This window comes from Canis lupus, chromosome 1, assembly GCF_003254725.2.
Source record: "Canis lupus dingo isolate Sandy chromosome 1, ASM325472v2, whole genome shotgun sequence".
NCBI classification, from domain to species: Eukaryota; Metazoa; Chordata; class Mammalia; order Carnivora; family Canidae; genus Canis; species Canis lupus.
In genome coordinates, this window is record NC_064243.1 from 66,567,347 (window position 1) to 66,590,055 (window position 22,709).

General features: G+C 36.6%; 1 protein-coding gene across 1 annotated transcript in view; it reads right to left on the reverse strand.

Annotated features, from left to right (window-relative positions):
- THEMIS (thymocyte selection associated) overlaps positions 1–16,753 on the reverse strand; it is a 176,827-nt gene extending 160,074 nt beyond the window's left edge. The window contains exon 1 of the mRNA XM_025422985.3: positions 16,451–16,753. Within this exon, the coding sequence (XP_025278770.1) occupies positions 16,451–16,559 (109 nt within the window). The 5' untranslated portion in view covers positions 16,560–16,753. The remainder of the gene's footprint in view (positions 1–16,450) is intronic.
- Positions 16,754–22,709: the final 5,956 nt, after the last annotated feature.

A 22,709-nucleotide genomic window follows, 5' to 3' on the forward strand; every position in this document is an offset into this window, starting at 1 on the left:
GTCTCACATCTGGACAAACTAGCATGGATGTGAGAAGATTCTTTTGCCTTAAACATCTCAGAAATTCTTCAGCTTTTTCTGCAATTTTCAGATTATTTATAATGCGTATGTTCTACTTTTGTAATCAGAAAACACACTATAAAAATAACACCTTTTTATAGATCCCTATTGATTACAGAAAAATCCAATATCCTTATTACAGTTCAGAAGCCATTTGAAATATGTCCACAAATCACCTGATTATCTACTGTTCCTTGAGCTGTTCTTTTTTATATATATATAAATTTATTTTTTAATGGTGTTCAATTTGCCAACATATAGAATAACACCCAGTGCTCATTCCTATCAAGTGCCCCCCTCAGTGCCTGTCACCCAGTCACCCCCTCCCCCCGCCCACCTCCCTTTCCACCACCCTTATTTCGTTTCCCAGAGTTAGGAGTCTCTCATGTGCTATCTCCCTTTCTGATATTTCCCACTCATTTTTTTCCCTGAGCTGTTCTTGGACCATATTTTGAATGTTCAGACTTGTACACATTCTAAGCACTTTTCTCTGATTTTGAGAACTTCTTATTTATCTGATTATCTTCCATACAGGCTGCAGGCCCCAGCAAAAAATACCACAACCTCTTGTCAAGCTTTCTCTGACTTCTTGGGTAGTAAGCTCTGCTCTCCCCAGTGTTTTCAAAATAGTTCTTGTCTAGTAGAGCACCTTTTGCATTGCTTCATAAATACTGATTTTAAAAAATCAATATCCTTTTACTGACCTATGGCATTCTCAAGGACAAGAACCAGACTTTATTCATTTATAAAGGAAGAAAAGAAAGAAGAACACAGGAAGAAATGAAGGGAGATAAATACGTACTTTTAAGGAATAATTTCCATGATTTCAACACATTTTGGAAGGAGAAAGAATATAATATTTAATATACTCAAAACATGGTACTTAAAATTTTTACCTCCCAAAGGGGAAAAACATCTTCACAGTATTTTAGATTTGGTCTAAAAAACACTTTTGAGCATTATATTTATGGACTCAATGAAGCAAAACTATGCTCTGGCTTCTGCAAATGCGTGGTTTCATCAGCATTTTCCTTCTTGATAAACAGTGAAAAAAATGAGTGATGGTGTCTAAATTCATTGTAAAGAGGAGAATCCTAGCATTGTTTTAGTTGTTTTTTTTTTTTTTTTTTTTTTTTTTTTTGCTAATTTAGATCGGTATCTCCACGTTCCCAGTCCTTTCAAGAGTAAAACTTTTGCAATGTCCAAAAGGTCCTTATATGGTTCTCCACAATTTCCTCTCTGATATAATTTCTGATCACTCCCCCCTTCCTTCCAGTCTCACTGGTTTCTCACTTTTCCTGAAATACGTATCCTTGCCATAACATTTGGCTAAAAATGTTCCCTCAAATTGGAAAGCCATTCATCCAGATATCCGTTTGAATAACTCCTCACCTCTCTCAACTAGAGAGCCTTTGACCTGAGTTGTTCCCAGCATGCTTTGTAACTGTGAAGAAAGTGAGATGGTTCTTCTGTAACTTGAATTTAAGGCCTTAAAAAATTCTGGCTAACTCAACTAGATTTTAGATGTAAAGATAAGAGATAAAATTCTTCTAAAACTATGCAGTAAAGTGTTGGAATGATCAAACCCTCACATTCTGAAGAAAGGACTAGCTCTTTGACAGACTTCTAAGAGCTAACACCTAACTCCTTGGAATGCCTTGCTAGAAAACAGTATTTCTGTATATCTGGGTTCTTGGACTAGACCAGATAGTGTATGATAACAATGTGATTTTATGGTGAATGCCTGTTTTTATTCACATGAGTCCTGGATTGGACTGTATCACTTGACCTCTGGAGAGGCTGGAGACTCAGTCACTAAAAGTCTGTTACACAAATACTCCATGCCTGTGTTACAGCTCCAGTAAGAACCCAAGACACGAAGGCACAGATGAATTTCCCTAAATTACAAGTACTTTGCGTTGTGACATATTAGTGCTAAGAGAATTAAGCATACTCCATATTATCTCCACTAGGAGAGGACAACTGGTGCCCTACAAGCCTTTTCCTTTGCTGACTTTAATCTGTATCCCTTCCCTGCAATCTGCCACAACTCTGAGTATAACAGCTTTACCGCGCTCTGTATTTCTAAAAAATCATCAGAGCCAGGGGTTATCTGGGGAACTCCCCCAACACAAAGCACAGGAAGAAACTTTTGTGATCTTAGGTTAGTAACATGAGAATAAAAGCAGGAGCCTTAAAGAAAAAAAATTGATAAATTAGACTCCGTAAACATTTAAAATCTTTTTGCTTCAAAAGATAACATTAAGAAAATGGAAAGACAAACCACAGAAGGAAAGAAAATATTTGCAATTGTATATCAGAATACAGAAATAATTTTTATAACTCAGTAACAAGAAGACAAACAAAGATGGGCAAACAATTTAAAGAGATATTTCATTTTTAGAGAAGGACAAGTTGCTATTAAGCGCAGGAAAAAAATGTTCAACACCATTTGTCATAAGAAAACTCAAATTAAAAATGCAATGAGATACTATTGAGCATAATGTAAAAGACTATACCAAGTTTCAGTAAGGATTTGGAGAAACTAAAATCATAACACATTCTAAATGTAAATGTAAAATGATACATTATTTATAATATCCCCAGAAGGGAATAATACAAGTGTCCTTTAACTGGTGTTGGATCAACAAAGTTAGTATATCCACACAATAAAATACTATTTAGCAATAAAAAGGAGCAAAATACCTACACATGCTACAACATGGATGAACCTCAAAAACACATTATGCTAAGTAAAAAGAGCCAGATGCAAAAGACTGTATATTATATGATTTATTTTATACGAAATGTCAAGGAAGGGCAAATTTATAGACACAAAGCAGATCAATGGTTGCCTGGGGCTGGAAATGCAAGTTACAGTTACTGGCCAAGAGACTTCTTTGAGGAGATGGAAATGTCCTATCATCGGTGGTGGCTGCACAACTCTATGTTACCAAAAATCATTTAATTGTACACTTACAATGGGTGAATTTTACAGTTTAGAATATTATACCTCAAATAAACTGTGAGAAAAACCTCGTAGAAAAAGACAGAAAAACAAACAACAAATAACTTACATAGGAACGTAAGAAAGAGATAGGTGTTTTGCTACAAATAAAACGAAAAACATAAGAAGGGAGTATAGGGGAGCAAGGTAGAAAATTTGCAGTATCATATAGGGTGAGCAGGGTAAGTCTCACAGATAAAGGAGTTAGCCGAGATGACCTCTGGTAGAAGAACTTGCCAGCCCACGGGAAAAGCATGAGCAAAGCTCTATGTCAGGAGCATACCCTCAAGTTTGAGGAATAGTGAAGAAGCTGATGTGGCTGGAAGGAGAAGACTGGTAAACAAAGAACTCAGTTAAATAATGGGAGCAAGGATAAACAAATACAGGGCCTTGTTACCCACTGTAAAGTTTTTATTTTAAGGAAAAATGGAGAGCCACCGGAAGCTTTTCAACAGAGTGGCATAATCAGATGTACGACTTCACAGGGTGACTCTGGATGTTATGCTGACAATAAATTTTAGGTATGAAAGAGTAGAAACATGGAGGCCAATTAGGTGTATATTTTGATAATCCTGTCAATAAGCTATGGTGGCTTGAACCAAGGGGGTAGGAGTTTGAGGGGGGTGGTGGGGAACAAAATATGGGGAAAGGAATTTTGGCATCAATTTTTCTCTTTTTAAAAAGTTAACTCAGAATTTCATAAAAATTAGAAGAGAATACATCAAAATATTAATAGTATTTTTCTGTTTGATGAAGTCATTGATAATTTTGCGTTTCTGCATTTTCCAATTCGCTAGCCACGTGTGTGCACTATTTCTGTAAAGCAGAAAAAGAAGTGTTTCAAAATCCAGTTCACTAGAACATGATCATAATGCAAACAAACTTTCTGTTTTGCCAAACTTTTAAGTCAAAATGGTTACATATGTGAAGTGAACGGTGATAAACGGTAATGTTAGCAATATGGAGAGTAGTTAAAGAAGCAACAGGTAGTGTTTCCTGACCACAGAGCAGTGAATTCACTTTCCCATGAACATGCAGTAGCATTATTACCAAGTAACCTTCCTGGCATTACAGGACTCTCCAGTGTATGTCTCTATGTCTAATTATTTTAACTGATAATAAGTACAGTTCTAATCATAATAAACATAACCTGTATCGATCAGGAAAGTCAAGGTTATGCTCATATGACAAATAGTCTCAAAGTCTTAGAGATTTCAACAATAAAGGTATATTTCTTATTACACTACTTGTCCACTACAGTTAGAGGAAGGCAAATTATCTAATAATTGCAGTCATTTAGGAACCTAAAATGTCCAAGGCTCCATGTTGACATGATCTACCATGATAAAATGTGTTAAATCATGAACTGGTTCATAAAACGCTTCCCTCCAAATGATACACATTACTTCTATTCTCATTCCATTGGCTAACGAAAGGCCTGTGGCTACAAAAATCAGGAATTGCAATCCTATGAGGTACTCCAAAGGGAAAATGAGAATAAATGAACACTAGTGTTTTTTTTTTTTTTTATTCTTCAAATTTGTTCCTTGGTGATAAACTATTCTTTCAAAGAATTGAACATGATATGATGACACAGGTCAAGTTATCTACAATTATAATTATTCACGAACTGGCTTACCTACTGCTTTAATCTGGGATTTGTGATGGTAATTATGTTATCTCCTAACACAGATCTCTAAAGTCGGCTACATGTTCCATAAAGTATTATCAGATGTGAGATAAGAGAAGAAAATATGAGCTTCAATTCATGTTCATTTCTACATAAAATAAGAAAATTAAGGGATCCCTGGGTGGCGCAGTGGTTTGGCACCTGCCTTTGGCCCAGGGCGCGATCCTGGAGACCCGGAATCAAATCCCACATCGGGCTCCCGGTGCATGGAGCCTGCTTCTCCCTCTGCCTATGTCTCTGCCTCTCTCTCTCTCTCTCTGTGACTATCATAAATAAATAAAAATGTTGGGGATTTACCCCAAAGAGACAAATGCAATGAAACGCCGGGACACCTGCACCCCGATGTTTATAGCAGCAATGGCCACGATAGCCAAACTGTGGAAGGAGCCTCGGTGTCCAACGAAAGATGAATGGATAAAGAAGATGTGGTTTATGTATACAATGGAATATTACTCAGCTATTAGAAATGACAAATACCCACCATTTGCTTCAACGTGGATGGAACTGGAGGGTATTATGCTGAGTGAAGTAAGCCAGTCAGAGAAGGACAAACATTATATGTTCTCATTCATTTGGGGAATATAAATAATAGTGAAAGGGAATATAAGGGAAGGCGGAAGAAATGTGTGGGAAATATCAGAAAGGGAGACAGAACGTAAAGACTGCTAACTCTGGGAAACGAACTAGGGGTGGTGGAAGGGGAGGAGGGCGGGGGGTGGGAGTGAATGGGTGACGGGCACTGGGGGTTATTCTGTATGTTAGTAAATTGAACACCAATAAAAAATAAATTAAAAAAAAATAAAAATAAAATAAATAAATAAATAAAAATTAAAAAAAAGAAAATTAAGCTCTACTATTAGTTAATGTAAATGTTTTCTGAAATTTAATTTTAGTTTTTTTCAAGTTTTATTTATTTAAGTAATCTCTATAGCCAACATGGAGCTCAAACTCGCAACTTGAGACCATGGGTTGCATGCTTTTCCACTTGAGCCAGCCAGACATCCCTGTAATATTTAATTTCAAACTTACTAATAATTACTATTAAGAAATCCTAATTTATTCCTACATCAGAGGGTCACATGGCATATATAGTCTACATTATACTGAATCAGATTGGGAATTCCAAAAAATGAGCGCTAAAAGAATTGTCCTAATCAAGAAAAAAGAATCTTTGTTCACCTTTGGTGAGAATGCAAACTGGTGCAGCCACGGTGGAAAACAGTGTGGAGGGTCCTCAAAAAGTTAAAAATAGAACTACCCTATGATCCAGTAATTGCACTACTGGGTATTAAGCTAAAGAATACAAAAACACTTACTTGAAGGGTTATATATGCAGCCCTATGTTTAAAGCAGCATTATTTACAATGGCCAAGCTATGGAAACAGCCCAAGTGTCCATCAATAGATGACTATGGTAGAGAGAAGCAAAATGGTGGAAGAGCAGGGTTCCTCCTTTCATCTGATCCCCCAAATTTAGCTAGATAACTTTTAAACAAGATGTGGTATATATACAATGGGATACTATTGCAACAACGTGGATGGATCTAGAGAGTATAACACTAAGTGAAATAAGTCAATCAGAGAAAGGCAAATACCGTATGATTTCACTCACATGTGGAATTTAAGAAACAGAACAAATGAACAAAGGGGAAAAAAAGAGAGACAGAGAGACAAACCAAAAAACAGACTCTTAACTCTAGAGAACAAAACTGATGGTTATCAGAAGGGTGGTGGGTGGGGGGATGGGTGAAATAGGTGATGGGGATTAAGAGCACACTTATCTTGATGAACACTGAGTAATATAGGAAACTGTTGAATCACTATATGGTACACCTGAAACTAATATAACATTGTATGTTAACTATACTGGAATTAAAATTTTAAAAAAATTGTCCTAATCATTCATTTACTTGCATTACTTCCATACAATGAATTTTATATGCATCAAGTTAAGTTGATTTAAGAATTGTTATAATCTGATTTTAACGATGCTCTCACGAAATAGACAATAACTTTGCAAGATGCTCACAAAGACACTTGAGAATTGAAGACTGAAGAGCCTACCAAGAAGAAAATGGCAGAGTGACACATCTATTCCTAGTACAAACCTGTCATCAGCTTCATACAGTTGCTATCTAAAGAAACTGCCAAAATCAGATTTATGAAGATTATTTCACATATAGATTGATAGCCACCAACCTGAAGGAAAATCTGCTCTAAGTATGTATGATATATACTGCATATTGTCAATTTGATCCTCACTTTATTCTCTTACAATTTTTATTTCTGTGTGTGTTTTGGAATGGCCATCAATAGCAATAAAGAAATACATATCATAAGGATACGTGCTCATTTTTTTTTAACTGATGAAGTTTATGATCAAATAAAGTCCTGATCAATTAGGTCACAGATGGGGCATTCCAGCCGTGAGCTCCCTCTGCAGCCAAAACTGGTTTTTCAATTCTCTACTTGAAATTGCTGCTTGGATAAATACCAGATATTTCTATTTCACGTGACCAATACAGACCTGCTGTATCCGGCATGGAAGGTCCCTTCCCCTGGTCTCCACAACCACTCTGTCGAATGCACATCTATCTTCTCTTATCACTTTCCTTTCTGCTTTCTTCTATATGTTGGGGGTGACAGGAATAATTTTCTCTTCCTCAGACAGATCAAGCTCTTTTTGGTCTCTAGATGTTTACACGAGCTTTTCACTCTGTCTGGAACCCTCATCTCCCAGATCTGTTCTTGGCTAATTGCTTCTCAACACCGAGCCTCTGCTCCTAAATCAGCTGTGTAGAGTGGCCTTCCCTGACCACCTTATATACAGCCCCCCCGCCCTCCGCTTCCTCACCCTGAAGAAGGTTAAGGATAGCAGGGCCTTCAGAGCCTGCAGAACTGGTGCCTCCCCACGTCCTCAGCCGCATCTCCCAGCATCCTCCCCTCGTTGCTCTGCTTCATTTTCACTGGCTTCCTCGGAGTTTCTCAATTAGATGAAGAAAGCCGTTATGTGGTTTACATGTGCTCAGTCTCTGCAGAAATGTTCTCCCAGATATGTGCAAGGGCTCATTTCCTCAGTTTACTCTGGTCCCTGCTCAAATTTCATCTCATCAGAGATACCTGCCTTAATCACTCTACCAAAAAAAAAAAAAACAAAAAAATCATTCCTTCCTATCCGCCTCAGTTTACTTTCTATCTACTTAGTCTTTTATGGCCCTTGTATATATTTTAAATCTTGCATTTGTTTGTCATTTGTCCCAAATAGAGGCTCCAATAGGATAGGGGCTTTGTGTTTTTCCCCACTATAATTCACATTATATGTTGATGCATATTGCTCAACTGATTCCTAGAAAGTCTATAATGGTTTACATACCCACTGATCATGCCTTCTCTTATTTCTGTACATTCATGACTACAGGTTTTGTGAATCTTTTTAATATCTGTGATCCAGGAGGATTAAGAATGATTTATTACTTAATTGCATTTATAAATAAATTAATAAATTAATAAATAATAATATATTTATATTATTATATAATTTATAATAATAAATTAATAAATTCAAAATGTTTATATGATTTCTAGCATGTGAATTGTCTTTTATATATTTCTCCCATTTTAAAATTTTTATTCTTAAAAAAAATAAAAAAATAAAATTTTTATTCTTTTATATTTATTGTTATTAATGATTTTATGCACATTTATGTATTTTTCAATAAGAAAGTTTTCTACTCTACAAGTTCATTTTTTCATTTTTTTAAAACCCCTAGTTAAATATATTCTTCTACGGTTTCTCTGAGTGTTTTTATTGCTAATGTTTTAACTTTTAATGTTTTTTTCTCCATATTTAATTTATGTATGTACATGTAACAGCAGTGGAATTCAAATTAGTTTTATTTTATTTTTTTAGAAATTGTTGATCAGTGTTCCTCATTATATACCAACATTATGGTAATAATAATAATGGTTAGGATTTCCTATAAGATTTCTACAGGCCAGTCATTTTGCTAAATATTTTACATACAACAGCTTAATTAATCTACATATCAATCTCCAGGGTTATGATGAAGCCTATTTTTCTTAAGAGAGGGACATAGCAAATGTCAAATGCTGTAAGTTGACCATGAAATCATCTCTCATTTTTAACAGCTAGGAGGCACAATCTTGAGCTTTAATCCACAGTTTTATGTTTCATATCAGTAAGGCTATTTATAAGTTCTTGAGCAACATGTTATTAGAGTATCATCCTGCCTATTATTCCTGTGTTAAGTTGGGAGCATTCAAACCAGTAAGAGTGAACTTCATGTCAGCCTTTCTCAATTTCCTTCAAACCTTCCTTCCCCCCAAATCTCCTCTCATGGAGTCATGACCACAAGATGGGCAAAATCTGGTTCTACTTTCTATACTATTAGCAGAAGCAAAAAGAAGATAAAGAATATGTTTCAAAAAAAAAAAAAAGAATGTATTTCCTTGCACTAAAAACAAAAGACACTAAAATATTCAAAGTAGATGCTTAGAAAAAGATAGTTCACAAGAAAACTAGAGAAGTAATAATATTATCCAACAAAATAGAACTTAATAAAAAATATAAGAAAAAAGATGATAAAAATAGGGTAAGAATATATAACCCTCATTAACATGAAACAACTTCAAAAACAAAAGACAGAAATGAGGAATAAACTAGATAAGTGAACAACTGTTGAAGGATTTCTTTTATATAATCCTCTCAGCAAATGATAGGTAAAGCAGATGAAAAATAAGCAGTGAGAGCGAGATTGGGACAAAACAATTAAAAACTCAAGCTACTTGGTATATATGGAGCAATGTTATACCAAACAACAAAACATATGCTTTCGTTGAGCACATGTGAAATATTTCCAAAGTAGGATATATTTCATACAATAAAGTAACGGAAGCCTTCATCAATTCCAAAAAACCCCCAACATAATACAGACTATTGCTTTCTAACAACATACAATAAAATTACTAATTAAAAGCAAAGGAATACCTAAAGAAAATCCCATAGTATCAGTAAAGAGATAAAATAGTCATTAGATTGAAAAGGAATAAACTGTACTGTGAACCTCATAATAGAACACTACCTGACAAAAATCACTAGAAACATTTAAAGAAGTACTTAGAAGAAAAATTACAGTTTTAAAGTATAATCAAGAGAATCAAGAAATGTTCTAAAATGACTACTGATTCAACCTAGGATACTAGACATAATAAGCAAGGGAACAAACAGAAAAATGAAAGAAAATAATGAAAATCAAGTCAGGAATCAATGAAAAAAGCAAAAAAGGAGGGCATATTAACAAAATCAAATTCTGATTTTCCTCCCAAAAAATTCTGTGGTCAGTCAGTAGTTCTTATAAGAGAATTCGTCTAAATTTTAAGGAAGAATTTAAACCTCTTTTTTTTTTTTTTTGCAAATTACCCAGAAAATAGAAAACAACAAAAATCTCTATAGCTAGTTTTAGGAAGCTAGTGTTGCCTCAAATCGAAAACAGATGAATTTATTGGCTCATTTCAAATATGAAGGGCTCCTGGGTGGCTCAGTGGTTGGATGTCTGCCTTTGGCTCAGGTCATGATCCTGGGGTCCTGGAATTGACTCCCGCATCAGGCTCCCTGCAGGGATCCTGCTTCTCCCTCTGTCTGTGTCTCTGCCTCTCTGTCTCTCATGAATAAATAAATCAAATCTTTAAAAAAAAAAACCCACCAAATATTATTAAATGCAAAAATCTTAAATACATTATCAAACTTCTACACTGTATTTTGAAAATGTATATATAACATGAAAGGATTCTTCAACTCAAAAATTCTTTTTTAAAAAAGATTTATGTATTTAGTTTTGAGAGAGAGAGAGAGTGCAGATGTAGGAGTGTGTAAGTGACAGGGCAGGGGCAGAGAGAGAATATCTTCCAGTAGACCCCTGACTGACTCGTTTCGAGAACTCTGAGCTCATGACCTGAGTCAAAACCAAGAGTCGGACACTTAATTGACTGAGCCACTTAAGCTCCCCTCAACTCAAAAATTCTTTAAAGGTAATGTACATTAACAGACTAAAAAAAATCAAAGTACAGTATTATCTTAATCAATGAGGGAAAAATTGAGTTCAATACCTATTTATTATGAAAACACCTAGAAAGTAAGGAATGAATGAAAACCTTCTTAATTTAGTGGAGGTTAAATACTGATTTTAGAATATCACACTTAAAGAATTTTTTTAAAAGATTTATTTATTCATGAGAGACACAGAGAAAGAGAGGCAGAGACATAGGCAGAGGGAGAAGCGGGCTCCATGCAGGGAGCCTGATGTGGGACTGGATCCCAGAACTCTGGAATCACGCCCTGAGCTGAAAGGAATTTTTGACGCATTTCCTTTATGATTAGGAATTCGACAAGGATTTCCATTACTGCTTATATAGCACTGGAGGCCAGGCCTACATTATAAAGATAGGGAAGAAAAAGTTGTAAACATAGTAGGAAAGAGATCCAACTCTTGAAACTTTCTAATAATATCAATATCTATTGGTTATAGGAAACTAATGAAATAAAAAATGTAAGCTATTAGAATTAGTATGAGTTCATCAGCATTGTTGATATTTACTTGCATTCCTCTACCTCAGTGATCCCCAATGAGAAAACAGAAGAAATACAATTGTAACTATATATATATATATATATATATATATATATATATATATATACACACATGTATGTGTGTGCATTCTAGGAACTAGTCTAGGAGACATTTTATTGAACTCTAATATCTAGTCTAGAAGATAGGTTTTCTGTTTTTGTTTTAATGAGAGAAAAACTATGCTCATAGATAAGACCTTACTGTTTAAAAATCTGAAGTCAAATTAAAAAGATCTCTATGTTAGAAATACCAGCTTGGAATGGTTTCATTTGGAAGTCTACTAAATATTTAAATGAGAAGTAACTCTAAATTCACATATTTTTATAAGAATATGACTTTAGAAGAAAAAGACTCTAGCCATAAAGTTATATTAAGTTTAACATAACTCAGTACAAAAATATGGCTAGGACATTAGAAGAAATAAAAATTATATGCCAATTTCATTCCCTAAGAGAGATACAAAATCTTAAAAGAATAAGAATTAGTAAACCATATTTAGTGATCCCAAATTGGTTCTATTCCATAGGGAAAAGGCTTATTCAGCATTTTAAAAATCAATCAATATGAAAAAATATAATCATCACAAAAGTCACAGAAAGAATAAGTGATAAACATACATTCATGATTTTAAAAAAGCTATTATTAGAAAGTTAGAAATTTCTTTAACTTAAAACAAACATACTTCAAAATGAATTATTGAAATCTTCTCTCTGGTTGTGAATGAGATAGGGAGGCCTTTTATCATTACTCCTATTCAGTACTATAGTAGAAGCACTAGTCAGTTTTTTTACTGAAGAAAAAAATACAATAATTGGAAAGAAGAAATGAGATCCATCAATATTCATAGAGCACATGAATGCATACAAAGCAAATACAAAATAATCTAAAGATATTATTTTTAGAATTCAACAAAAACAACAAAAAAATGAAAGTTTCAAAAGGTACTATTTATAATGGAATGAAAAAAATTAAATTAAGAAAAAAGGAAGTACAAGAACGCCACACAAGAAAAGCCATAAAATGAAGAGATCTATATAATAACTAGGTAGCTATCTCAGATTTATGGATCAGAACACTTGATGTAAAGTGATGCTAATTCTCTCTAAACCAAGAGCAAAATGCCAAAAGAACTTTTATGGAAGTTCATAAGTTAATTCTAAAATGTATATGAAAATTCAAACTGCCCAACTTGAGGGAGAACTTATTCTACAGTATAATTCTCAAATTTGGCTGCATGTTATAATCATCAGGGAGATTTTTCAAAACCTGATGGTGATAACTTATCTCTTACATAATTAAATCCTTATCTTTGAGGAGAGACCCAGCATCAATATTTTTTATATTTCCCAGGTGTTTCATGTGCAACCAAGTTTTAGAACCACAGCTTTTGCAGCATCATCATTATCATATCATTATCATATATAATATAAATTGTATATTGTTCCAAACCTGTATTAATTAAGAAGGTAAAATTAATGTAAGGATAGTAATTAGTTGAATGGACAGAATAGAATGGAAAGAGACCCACACATGTATGGACACTGTCTATTACTAATGTAATGCAGTAAGGCAGTAGGAAAAAGGTAGTTTTTCAGTCAAAGTTACTTCACCAATTGGTTCCATAGAAGAAAAAAATAAACCCTGATCTCAACAACAACAACAACAACAACAAAAAAAAATCAATTCTGGTAGACTGCAGATCTCTACCAATGGAGTAGATGCTAAAAGAATATCTTCATGAATTTAGGATAAAGAAAATCTCTTTGACAACCCACAAAAAGGAAAATAGTTATAAATTAACTACACTAACACTAAAATTTAAAACTTCCATCATCAAAAGTTGCCATTTAAAAAATGAAATGTGAGTCTAGAAGAGAGGATATGTGCAATATAAGTAACTGACAAAAGATCAGTACTATACACACACACACACACACACACACATATATATATAGTCTAATCAATAATAAGAATTTATAAAACCCAATAAAGAAATTAGCAAGAGACACGAACAATCTCTTCATAAAATAGCATTTCTGGGGCACCTGGCTCAGTCAGTAGAGCATGTGACTCCTGATATTGAATTTGTGAGTCTGAGTCCCATGCTGTGTTTAGAGATTACATAAAAATAAAATCCTTAAAAAATAAATAAAGTAGCATTTCCAAAAGGCCAATAAACACAGAAAAGGTGCCCAACCCCATTAGTCACTAGGGAGATGCAAACTAAAACCATGAGCAAACCATTATACTCCAACCAGAATAACTGCAATTATGAAGACCAATAACATCAAGTACTGCCAAAGACATGGATCAATTGGGATTCCCATACATACACTGCTGGTGGGAATGCAAATTCGTATAACTACTTTGAAAACTTGTTTAACATTATCTATCAAGGCTGAACATACATGTACCACATGACATGGCAATTCCACTTATTTATATACCCAACTAAATGCACAGAAACGTGAACATACATGTATATACGTGTGAACATACTCGTACAAGAATGTTCCTGACAACGTTACTAGGAACAGCTCCAAACTGGAAATAATCCAAATGCCCATTAGCAATAGGATGGATAAATAAATTGTGATATGGTTAACCAAGAGACTATTATACACACTGAAAGGAATAAGCTATATAGAACATCGTGGATTAATTTTACAAAGGTAATGTTGAACATATATGCCAACCCGAAAAGAATACATACTATCATTTTTCATTTTTTTAAAAGATTTTATTTATTTATTCATGAGAGAGAGAGAGGCAGAGACACAGGCAGAGGGAGAAGCAGGCTCCATGCAGGGAGCCCGACACGGGACTCGATCCGGGGTCTCCAGGATCACACCCTGGGCCGAAGGCAGCACTAAACCGCTGAGCCACTTGGGCTGCCCCATTTTTCATTTATATAAAGTTCATAAGTGGACAAAAGTCAGGATAATGGTTACTTTTGGGGAAGCTGGTGGATAATAATTGAGAAAGGGCACAAACTAGGGCTTTCAGAATAATATTTGTAATTTTCTATTTTGTGACTTGTGACATATAAATGTGTTTATTTTGTGAAAATTCATCAAGATGTACACTCCTGTCTCTTATTTGAAGTATAACATAGTAGTAAAGTATTAAAGAATGAAGATGATCAGAACACGTGGAAAGACATGTTATGTTCTTTTGTAAGGCAACATAAAAATGCCGAATCTTCTCAAGTTAATCTATAAACTCATTACAATCTGATGCAAAATCTAGTAGGATTTCTTCTTTTTTTAAAAGACTTTATTTATTTATTCATGAGATACACAGAGAGCGAGAGGCAGAGACACAGGTAGAGGGAGAAGCAGGTTCCATGCCAGGAGCCCAATGTGGGACTCGATCCTAGGACCCTGGGGTTATGCCCTGAGCCTAAGGCAGACCTTCAACTGCTGAGCTACCCAGGCATCCCTCTTCTAGGATTTCTTAAGTAACTAATTAATTTCTTTGAAAACTGATTAAAAGGTCTATGAATAGCTAAGTCGATTTAGAAAAAAGGAGTAAAAAACAAGGGGCTGGTCTATACATGAAATATATTTTAACATTTAGCCCAGAACCAGCATTATACTCACAGGGTGATTTGGGCACAACTAAAAAAAAAAATAGAGCAGTGGAATAGGAGAAATATTTCAGAGACAGACTTGTCCAGATGTGAGTACAAAATAGGATTTAAAGTAACAACACAAAACAATTGGGAAAGGATGACTAGCTTAGTAAATGGTCCTGGGAAATCAGGTTTTTTTATATGGAAAAATCTAAAATTGGATACCTCTACCTTGCATCATGAAGCATCCTCCAAGTGGGTTAAAGACTAAGTGAGAAATAAAAAACTGTAATGTTTATATACAGTAATAAAAAATATCTTTGTAATTTCATATGCAAAGCTTCAAAAGCACAAACCATGAGATAAAAAATGATTTGGGGCTGGCTTAGGAACAAAGACAGATTTCATAATATTGTATAGATTTCAAAATATTTCACATAATTTACAAATGAATTAAACAAAACTCTGCATTAAGCTGATGATGACAGCAGGTGAGTGTGTGTGTGTGTGTCTGAACTAGATGTGACAGTTGTCAATCTTTATTTCATAATATAATATCTAAAACATTACTTTGTCTATGAATGGGAAAGATTTGCCTACCAACAGCTCTTTGACTTAATTTCCCAGTAGTTCTTCTGGATCTAATTCTACCACTATTGTGACCAGAAATGTATTTTCCTAGAAAATAACTCTTTGTCTTGCGTGTATTCAAACTCACTCCTTAAAGATGCGAGGGTATATTTTGTAGACTTTACCATTCTTTTACTTACTGAATTTACATAGTAAGTCACATCAAAACACACTAACTCATTATTCGAGAATCTTAATTGAACTCTGACTTTACAACATAGATTCTTAAAAATTATCTTGTGATTGGTAGACACTAATTTTTATACCTTCAAATAAGAACATCATTATTTAAGGAATTAGGATTTAGGCCACTACAGAAAAAGTGAGAGAAACAATGGTATAAGCAATATTGTGAAGTGATTAAGAGGCTGCTTAGTTTTTCGTCCTAAGCATTGTGTTTTTATTTATTTTTTATTTTTTTTATTTTTTTAGCATTGTGTTTTTAATAATTGCTTTAAAAAGATCACTAAATTTTATTTTTTTATATTTTGGAAACATAAACATGAATAGTAACTTTCCACTCCTGGAATAATCACTCATTTCAAAGAAGAGATAAATAATCCACCATTCATGATAGACTGTTTGAAGGCCTACAAAAAAACCCTCAAAAACCTTCACTCAATTCCTTTTCCCTACCTACCCCAGAATCCTATCTCGCTTCTTCTCTGGATCACTCTTGGATAGTAGCCCTTCGTCAGTTAATTACTTCCTCTCTTGGGTGATGATGACCTTTCTTCCCATGGAACTCATATATTTTCTATTAAAATTTCCCCCCCTCCAGATCCCAAGAGTGCAAGTCTTCTAAGCACTTTCTCGCCAGCCAAGAGATGGGAGGGTGCTTACCTTCAAAATAGATGCCTGACTGGACTTCTAGGACTCTTGGCAGGGTCCTGAGGTCGAGGGAGTGTACGAACTCTTCCAAGGACAATGCCATTGCTCTGGCTTGGGTCATGTGCAGACCTGGCACTTACAGAAGCTTCTGGCGTCGGGGGGTCACTTGTTGGCAGGTGTCCTGGCTTATCATTCCTCCTTCAGGCAGGTGAGGATGTCACGCTTGAGTCCAACTGGGGTGGAGTAGTTCAATGTGGGGAGGACTGTGAGGAGGGAGGAGGAGGCAGGGGACAAAAGGTGTGATAGCTCTTTTTGTTCTCATTGTGGCTTCATTTCCTTCTGACACTGAAGCAGAACAGGATGGGGGGGGGGCGGGGAACGTGGTAAGCACGTCTGAACAGACAATGCCAAAAAAAAAAAAAACCAAAACGAGAGTTGATACAAAGCTCCCTCTGTGTGTGGCGAGGCCAGGTGTGCATGCACAGCACGGGCCACACTGTTTGGAGGTGGGGCTGCTTGTGGCTGTTGAACCAGGAAAGAACAGGAGAACAGGCCTGGAGGCTCATCTCCAAAATGGCACCATGTTCATTCCTGATGTCTTTAGCTCATTTCCAAAGTCTGGCTTTATGCCTTATTTGCATACTCTCAGTGCTTTCATATTAAATTTGGTTACAAAAGTGCCTTGTGTCAGCTCTTTTGAGAAATCTGATACTCTGAGGAGAGAGGATCGAAACCACTTTTTATTCTTCTGCATTAGAAATATTGCTGAATCTTAAAGGAGGTGGGGGAAGGGCACAATATGCAAAGTGATGCAGTAAATTAATCCGGCAAATTAACATGAATTTAGTGATCACCGCAGTATAGTGAAAGTGTCTGAATCTGTTGTAAGGAAACTGGGTTTCCTGGATCTAGCTCCGCTTTTGGTGTACACACCAAGGTGATTTCAGCCTTGTCTTCTCTGTTCTTCATTTGGCTCAATGATTAAATGAAAAGAGAAACAAAAGGAGAAGGAATCCAATGAATCCAACGATTTGTTCCCAGGCTGAAATTCTGCACGTCTGATTCTGTGGCCCAAATTTTCGGGAGAGGGAAATCCCCAAAGTCAAAGGAAGCAAGAGAGCCTCGTTGAAACAGATCTCAAAGATCTCCTCCCTCTCGGCCCCTTGCCTTTAGCTGAAACAATGGGTGAGACCTAGTGTAGACAACTCAAGCTGCTATTTTCCAAGCCTCTTTAGGGATGACTAAAGGAAGACTAGTTGGTAGGGATACAAGTGAAAGATGCTAAGAAGCTGCACATTCTCCTATAAATTGGACTCCTGGCTCTCGGTTGAGCAGCTGTCGCAGCCTCAGGCTGCAGGGAGGATACCCAGACAGACGGGGTCAGGGCTCCCCAAGCTCCACCGTATCCTTCACACAAATGACCAAGAGATAAAAACACAGCCCTATGTTGGTATAGAGCTTGCAAAACGCTTTCAGCTCTTATGATCATATTTGACATTTGCAGTAACCTGCGTGGCTTCATTTCTTTCTTGGCAAAATGAGAATTTACTTACAGGGTCATGTTAATGGTTTTTCACTAGTAGCTTCCTAATCCCTCACTTGCAACTATTTTGTCCCCCAGAACTCCTCAAACTCGATCAGTGTGCCTCCCGAGCTCAGGCTCTTCAAATTGGCTGCAAATACTGTTTACAGCCTAACAGCACATCTCACACCATAGAACAGGTTTAAGAAAGGCTGCTGGGTGTGGTCTGGTCCTTAAAAATCATACATCCTTTGGAACTGGTGCTATGAGAAATTTCATTTCACACCTACTCCACTTGCTTCACCTGACCTCACTTGCTTTTTTTTTTTTTAATTTTCCCAAGTCAACATTCTTTTCTACCAGCCAGTAAAGCTTTTTTTTTTTTTTAAACATCACCAATATCTTACCATTATCTATGCTACCCCTGCTTCTGGTCTTTCAACACATGACCCTTGGTTTCTGTTACATCCCGATTCTCTTAAATTATAAATCTTAGTTAATTATGCTAACATTCTCTCAGTTTCCCAAACCTGAAGGCTACATCATGGGAGAGGCCATTTCTGGCCTCCAAATCCCTCAAGCCCTATACTTGGTCTCACTCATTCTGCTCTTGTTCAGTATCTCCACTGTTACTACTTTATTTTTTATTTATTTATTTATTTTTTCTGCTGTTACTACTTTAGTCTAGATGGAAATCACTTCTAACCTGGTAAGCAAGGAAATCCTGACCAGAATAGCCAAGACAAAACTGACAAAGTATGAAAAGGTACTTGATTCACCAGGTAGTAAAATAGATGGCTAAAGCTGAACTTAAATAAAATCTTTAAAAAAAAAAAAAATCTGGTTTAGACAGAGGAATCTTTAGCAAGGTCACATTGGATGGCTTATCATTAGTAATTGACTCAGTTGGGATCCCTGGGTGGCTCAGCAGTTTAGCGCCTGCCTTCAGCCCAGGGCGTGATCCTGGAGTCCCGGGATCGAGTCCCAAATCGGGCTCCCTGCATGGAGCCTGCTTCTCCCTCTGCCTGTGTCTCTGCCTCTCTCTACGTCTCTCATGAATAAATAAATAAAATCTTAATAAAATAAAATAAAATAATAAAATAAAATAAAATAAAATAAAAATAAATAAAGCTGAACAACTGAGGGGCACCTGGGTGGCTCAGTTGGTTAAATGCCTGCCTTCAGCTCAGGTCATGATCCTGAGGTCCTGGGATCCAGCCCCACTTCGTCAGGCTTCCTGCTCAGCAGGGAGTCTGTTTGTCCCTCTCCTTCTGCTCCTCTCCCCTGCTCAATCTCTGTCTCCCAAATAAATAAAATCTTAAAAAATATAAATCACAAAAAAATAAAATTGAACAACTGAAACAGTAAATTACAAGTGCAATAATAACTAGTTTAATGAGAGCTTAGAAACAAAGCAGAATGCAAACAAGAATGTACTAAATGAAAAAGGTGAAATTCCAAAGCAGTAGAAAAGAATGTCCTATGCAACAAACAGTTGTCAAATAAATTTTTGAATACAAGGTAGTTCCCTAAAATCCTATGCAACAAAATTAAATTTAAATAAAAATTTTAAAAAGGAAAAAATAGAAAAATGTCTGGAGAGAGCAAGGCAAGAAGCTTTTCTAAGTATTAATGGACGTCTTAAAGGAGAAGACTAATAGATTTGATGAAAGACCTAGGAAATAGGTCTCTGAATCAAAAAGAAGCCTTAACAAAATAGGAGAAAAGCACATACTTCAAATTAAGAGTTGGCATCCTGGATGTATAAAGAGCACTTATTAATCAATATACAAAATAAAAATATTCAAGGACTTCTGCTCCCAACTACCAGCTTGTATCTGACCAACTCTCCAACAAAGGGCAACTAGAAAAGGAATGATTTTTTGACACTGTTTGAAGGCACCGCAGAGCTATCAGAGCAGGTGGGACTGGAGAGGCCAAGACCAGAAAGGCAGGGAAACACAAGGAGGGGAACCCAACCTTCTGTATCTCTTTGCATTTGTAGATTAATAATTGGCATCAAGAGAGGAGCCCAGGAGCAGAGCCTAAGTGATGGCTGAGGGGGAGGGAAGTTGAATGTTAAGCAGTTTCACACAGCCAGGGAGAGAAAAATTGGAAAGTGGGGCTAACAAGGCATCCAGGGAAACAGAGAAATGAGTGGTTCAGCACCACTTTTCCCCTTCAGGGTTTGGCTTGCCCATTCAAAACCAGTACAGGGTTGGTTGTATGAGACCAGTTAGAAAGTTATCGCTAAAAAGCTGACAAAAACCAAGCAGCACTTTCTAGCGGTCTCTCTGGTGGGAAAAAAGGGCCTGCTAAGGGGGAGGAAGGATTCCGGTAAGTGCCCTGGGTGTTCAGCTGGGGCCCCTGAGGGCTACTCGCTAAAAGGCAGGGGTGACTATTAATAGACAGGCCTTGCGAACACCCCGGCCCAGATCAGTTAGCTCAGCCCCCATTGCAGGAAGGTGATCTGCCCCATTTGAGCTGCGGGACAAAAGTAAAAGTCAATCCTGTCAGTGGGGAAAGCCACCAGAACCCTATAGTATTTTTAAACACAATGTCCAAGATCTAATAATTCAAAAAGCTCAGATACGGAGTCATGAGACATGCCGTTTAAAATCATTTAAATTAACATGTGGGAAACTAGAAGACAAGAAGGAGAATTTCAGTGGAGAACTGCCAATTATTTTTTAAAAAGTACCAATTGAGGGGCCCCTGGGGGGCTCAGGGGTTGAGCGTCTGCCTTCGGCTCAGGTCATGACCCCAGGGTCCCAGGATCAAGTCCCACACTGGGCTCCCCTGAAGGGAGCCTGCTTCTCCCTGGGCCTGTGTCTCTGCCTCTCTCTCTGGGTCTCTCATGAATAAATAAATAACATCTCTTATAAAAAATAAAATATAAAGGTATCAAACGAAATTCTAGAGTTGAAAAGTAACAATAACTGAAATGAAGAACTCAACCGTTGGCTTTCACAGCAGATGGGACGCATAGTGAAAGAGGGTGCTTGACTGGCCACGGGGAAGAAGAAAACAGCCTATATTGACAGAGAGATGCAGAGAGGTCAGCACCCCGTTCCGGGATGACAGGGGAGAGGCTCTGGGAAGAGATGGGGGCCACCCACCCCGGAGTCCCCCGCAGGCTGCCAGGGCCTTCTGTGTCCCAAGGCCCACTGTCACCCGAGGGACAGAGCCCACCAGCCCTCTAAGGTCGGGGCTCCTGCAACCACCGGGCAGCTTTCTAATGACCCTGGAGCCCACTCCTTAGCCAGGGACCAAATACACACAGTGAAGCTTTTTGCAGCCAAAAACATAAAATACAATAAAAGCGTACAAGTGGACCAGTGCAGTTCGAACGTGCGTCGTCCAAAGGTCAATTTACCCAATAGGTAAGAGAACGACCATACATTTAATTCATCAAACCCATGGATGGCTCAGGGTGGAGTAGGTCATCACAGGCACTGAGAAGTGAATCTATCCTGAAATCAGTTTGATCGAGTGATTTTACATCTAAACCTAATCAGATACACACACAGAGTTATTTATACCATTGATTGAGGCATTTATTACTTTGGCAAAAGAAAAGGGGTGGGGGGGATCTAAAGTGCAAGAATGGAGGTTATCTACATAAGTTATCCCCATGATTGTAGGCTGCGCTGCCACTAGAAAGCGTGTTTTCAAAGAAAAGTGTTGACATGAGAAAAATGCCAACAACATAATGTTAAAAATTAAGTAGAAAGGAGAAACAGCAGAGGAAACAAAGTCTAGAATAGGTACCAAATGTTATATGTTTAATATGCTTGAGTGGTTTTATTAGAAAAATTAAAAAGATTCAAAGCCAATGAAATACTGTTTTCTTTTGCATAAAGAAAGATTACTTTTTTAATTCTGTCATTTCTAACACTTTCATTTCACTGCTTTCACCTAAGCTGCCTATTACTCTATCCCTCTTTATTATCTGGTGGACATTTTTATTGTCCTTATCTTACCTTTATACTCATGGCTACGCTCTTTTCCTTGAAATACTCTCTTTACTTGGCTCGCCTCAGTTTTCATTCTATTTTTCTACTTGCTCTTTCTAGGTCAGATACATAGCTTCCTTTTTCCCTTCCTTTTAAATATTGTCTTCTTGCTCACATTTATTTGGGGTATTAAATGCAATTTTTACCTTAAATGCAATCAATGTATGATGTAAGATGAAGCACCAAAAGGGCCAAGTTTAAGAAAACAAGGTTTCTTGGACAAAGGGCCCAATGGAGAGCAGGCTGTCCCATCTCTGGCCAATTGTTGTCAGGAAAAATGATAAACCCTGTGGTCCTGGCTTTTAAAAATAATAATAATAAAAAGAATGATGTTTTCTTGTGAAATCACCTTCACATGCTCGCAGTTAATTTGCATTTTTAAAAGTGATGGCCAAATTAATACTTTTATGTGAAATTACCTGATGTTTTTACCAAAAGTTTGTGACTTACTCTCAGAAAAGGAAGTATTGACCAAAAGTAAATCAATTAAAGGGCTCTCCATTATGACCTCTGACCTGTACCAGAACAGCAATGGCTTCTAAATATGTGTCTCTGGCCCTAATTCTTTACTGAGATCCAGACCTATACAAGACTTTTTGGATATTTTTCAAATTTTATATTCAACATGCCCCAAATTGAATGTTTTGTTTCCTCTGCTCCCCACCCTCCACCTCCAATATCTGTTCTGTCCTCCTATACTCTCTCTCTCAAAATAGCAACAACCTCCATACAA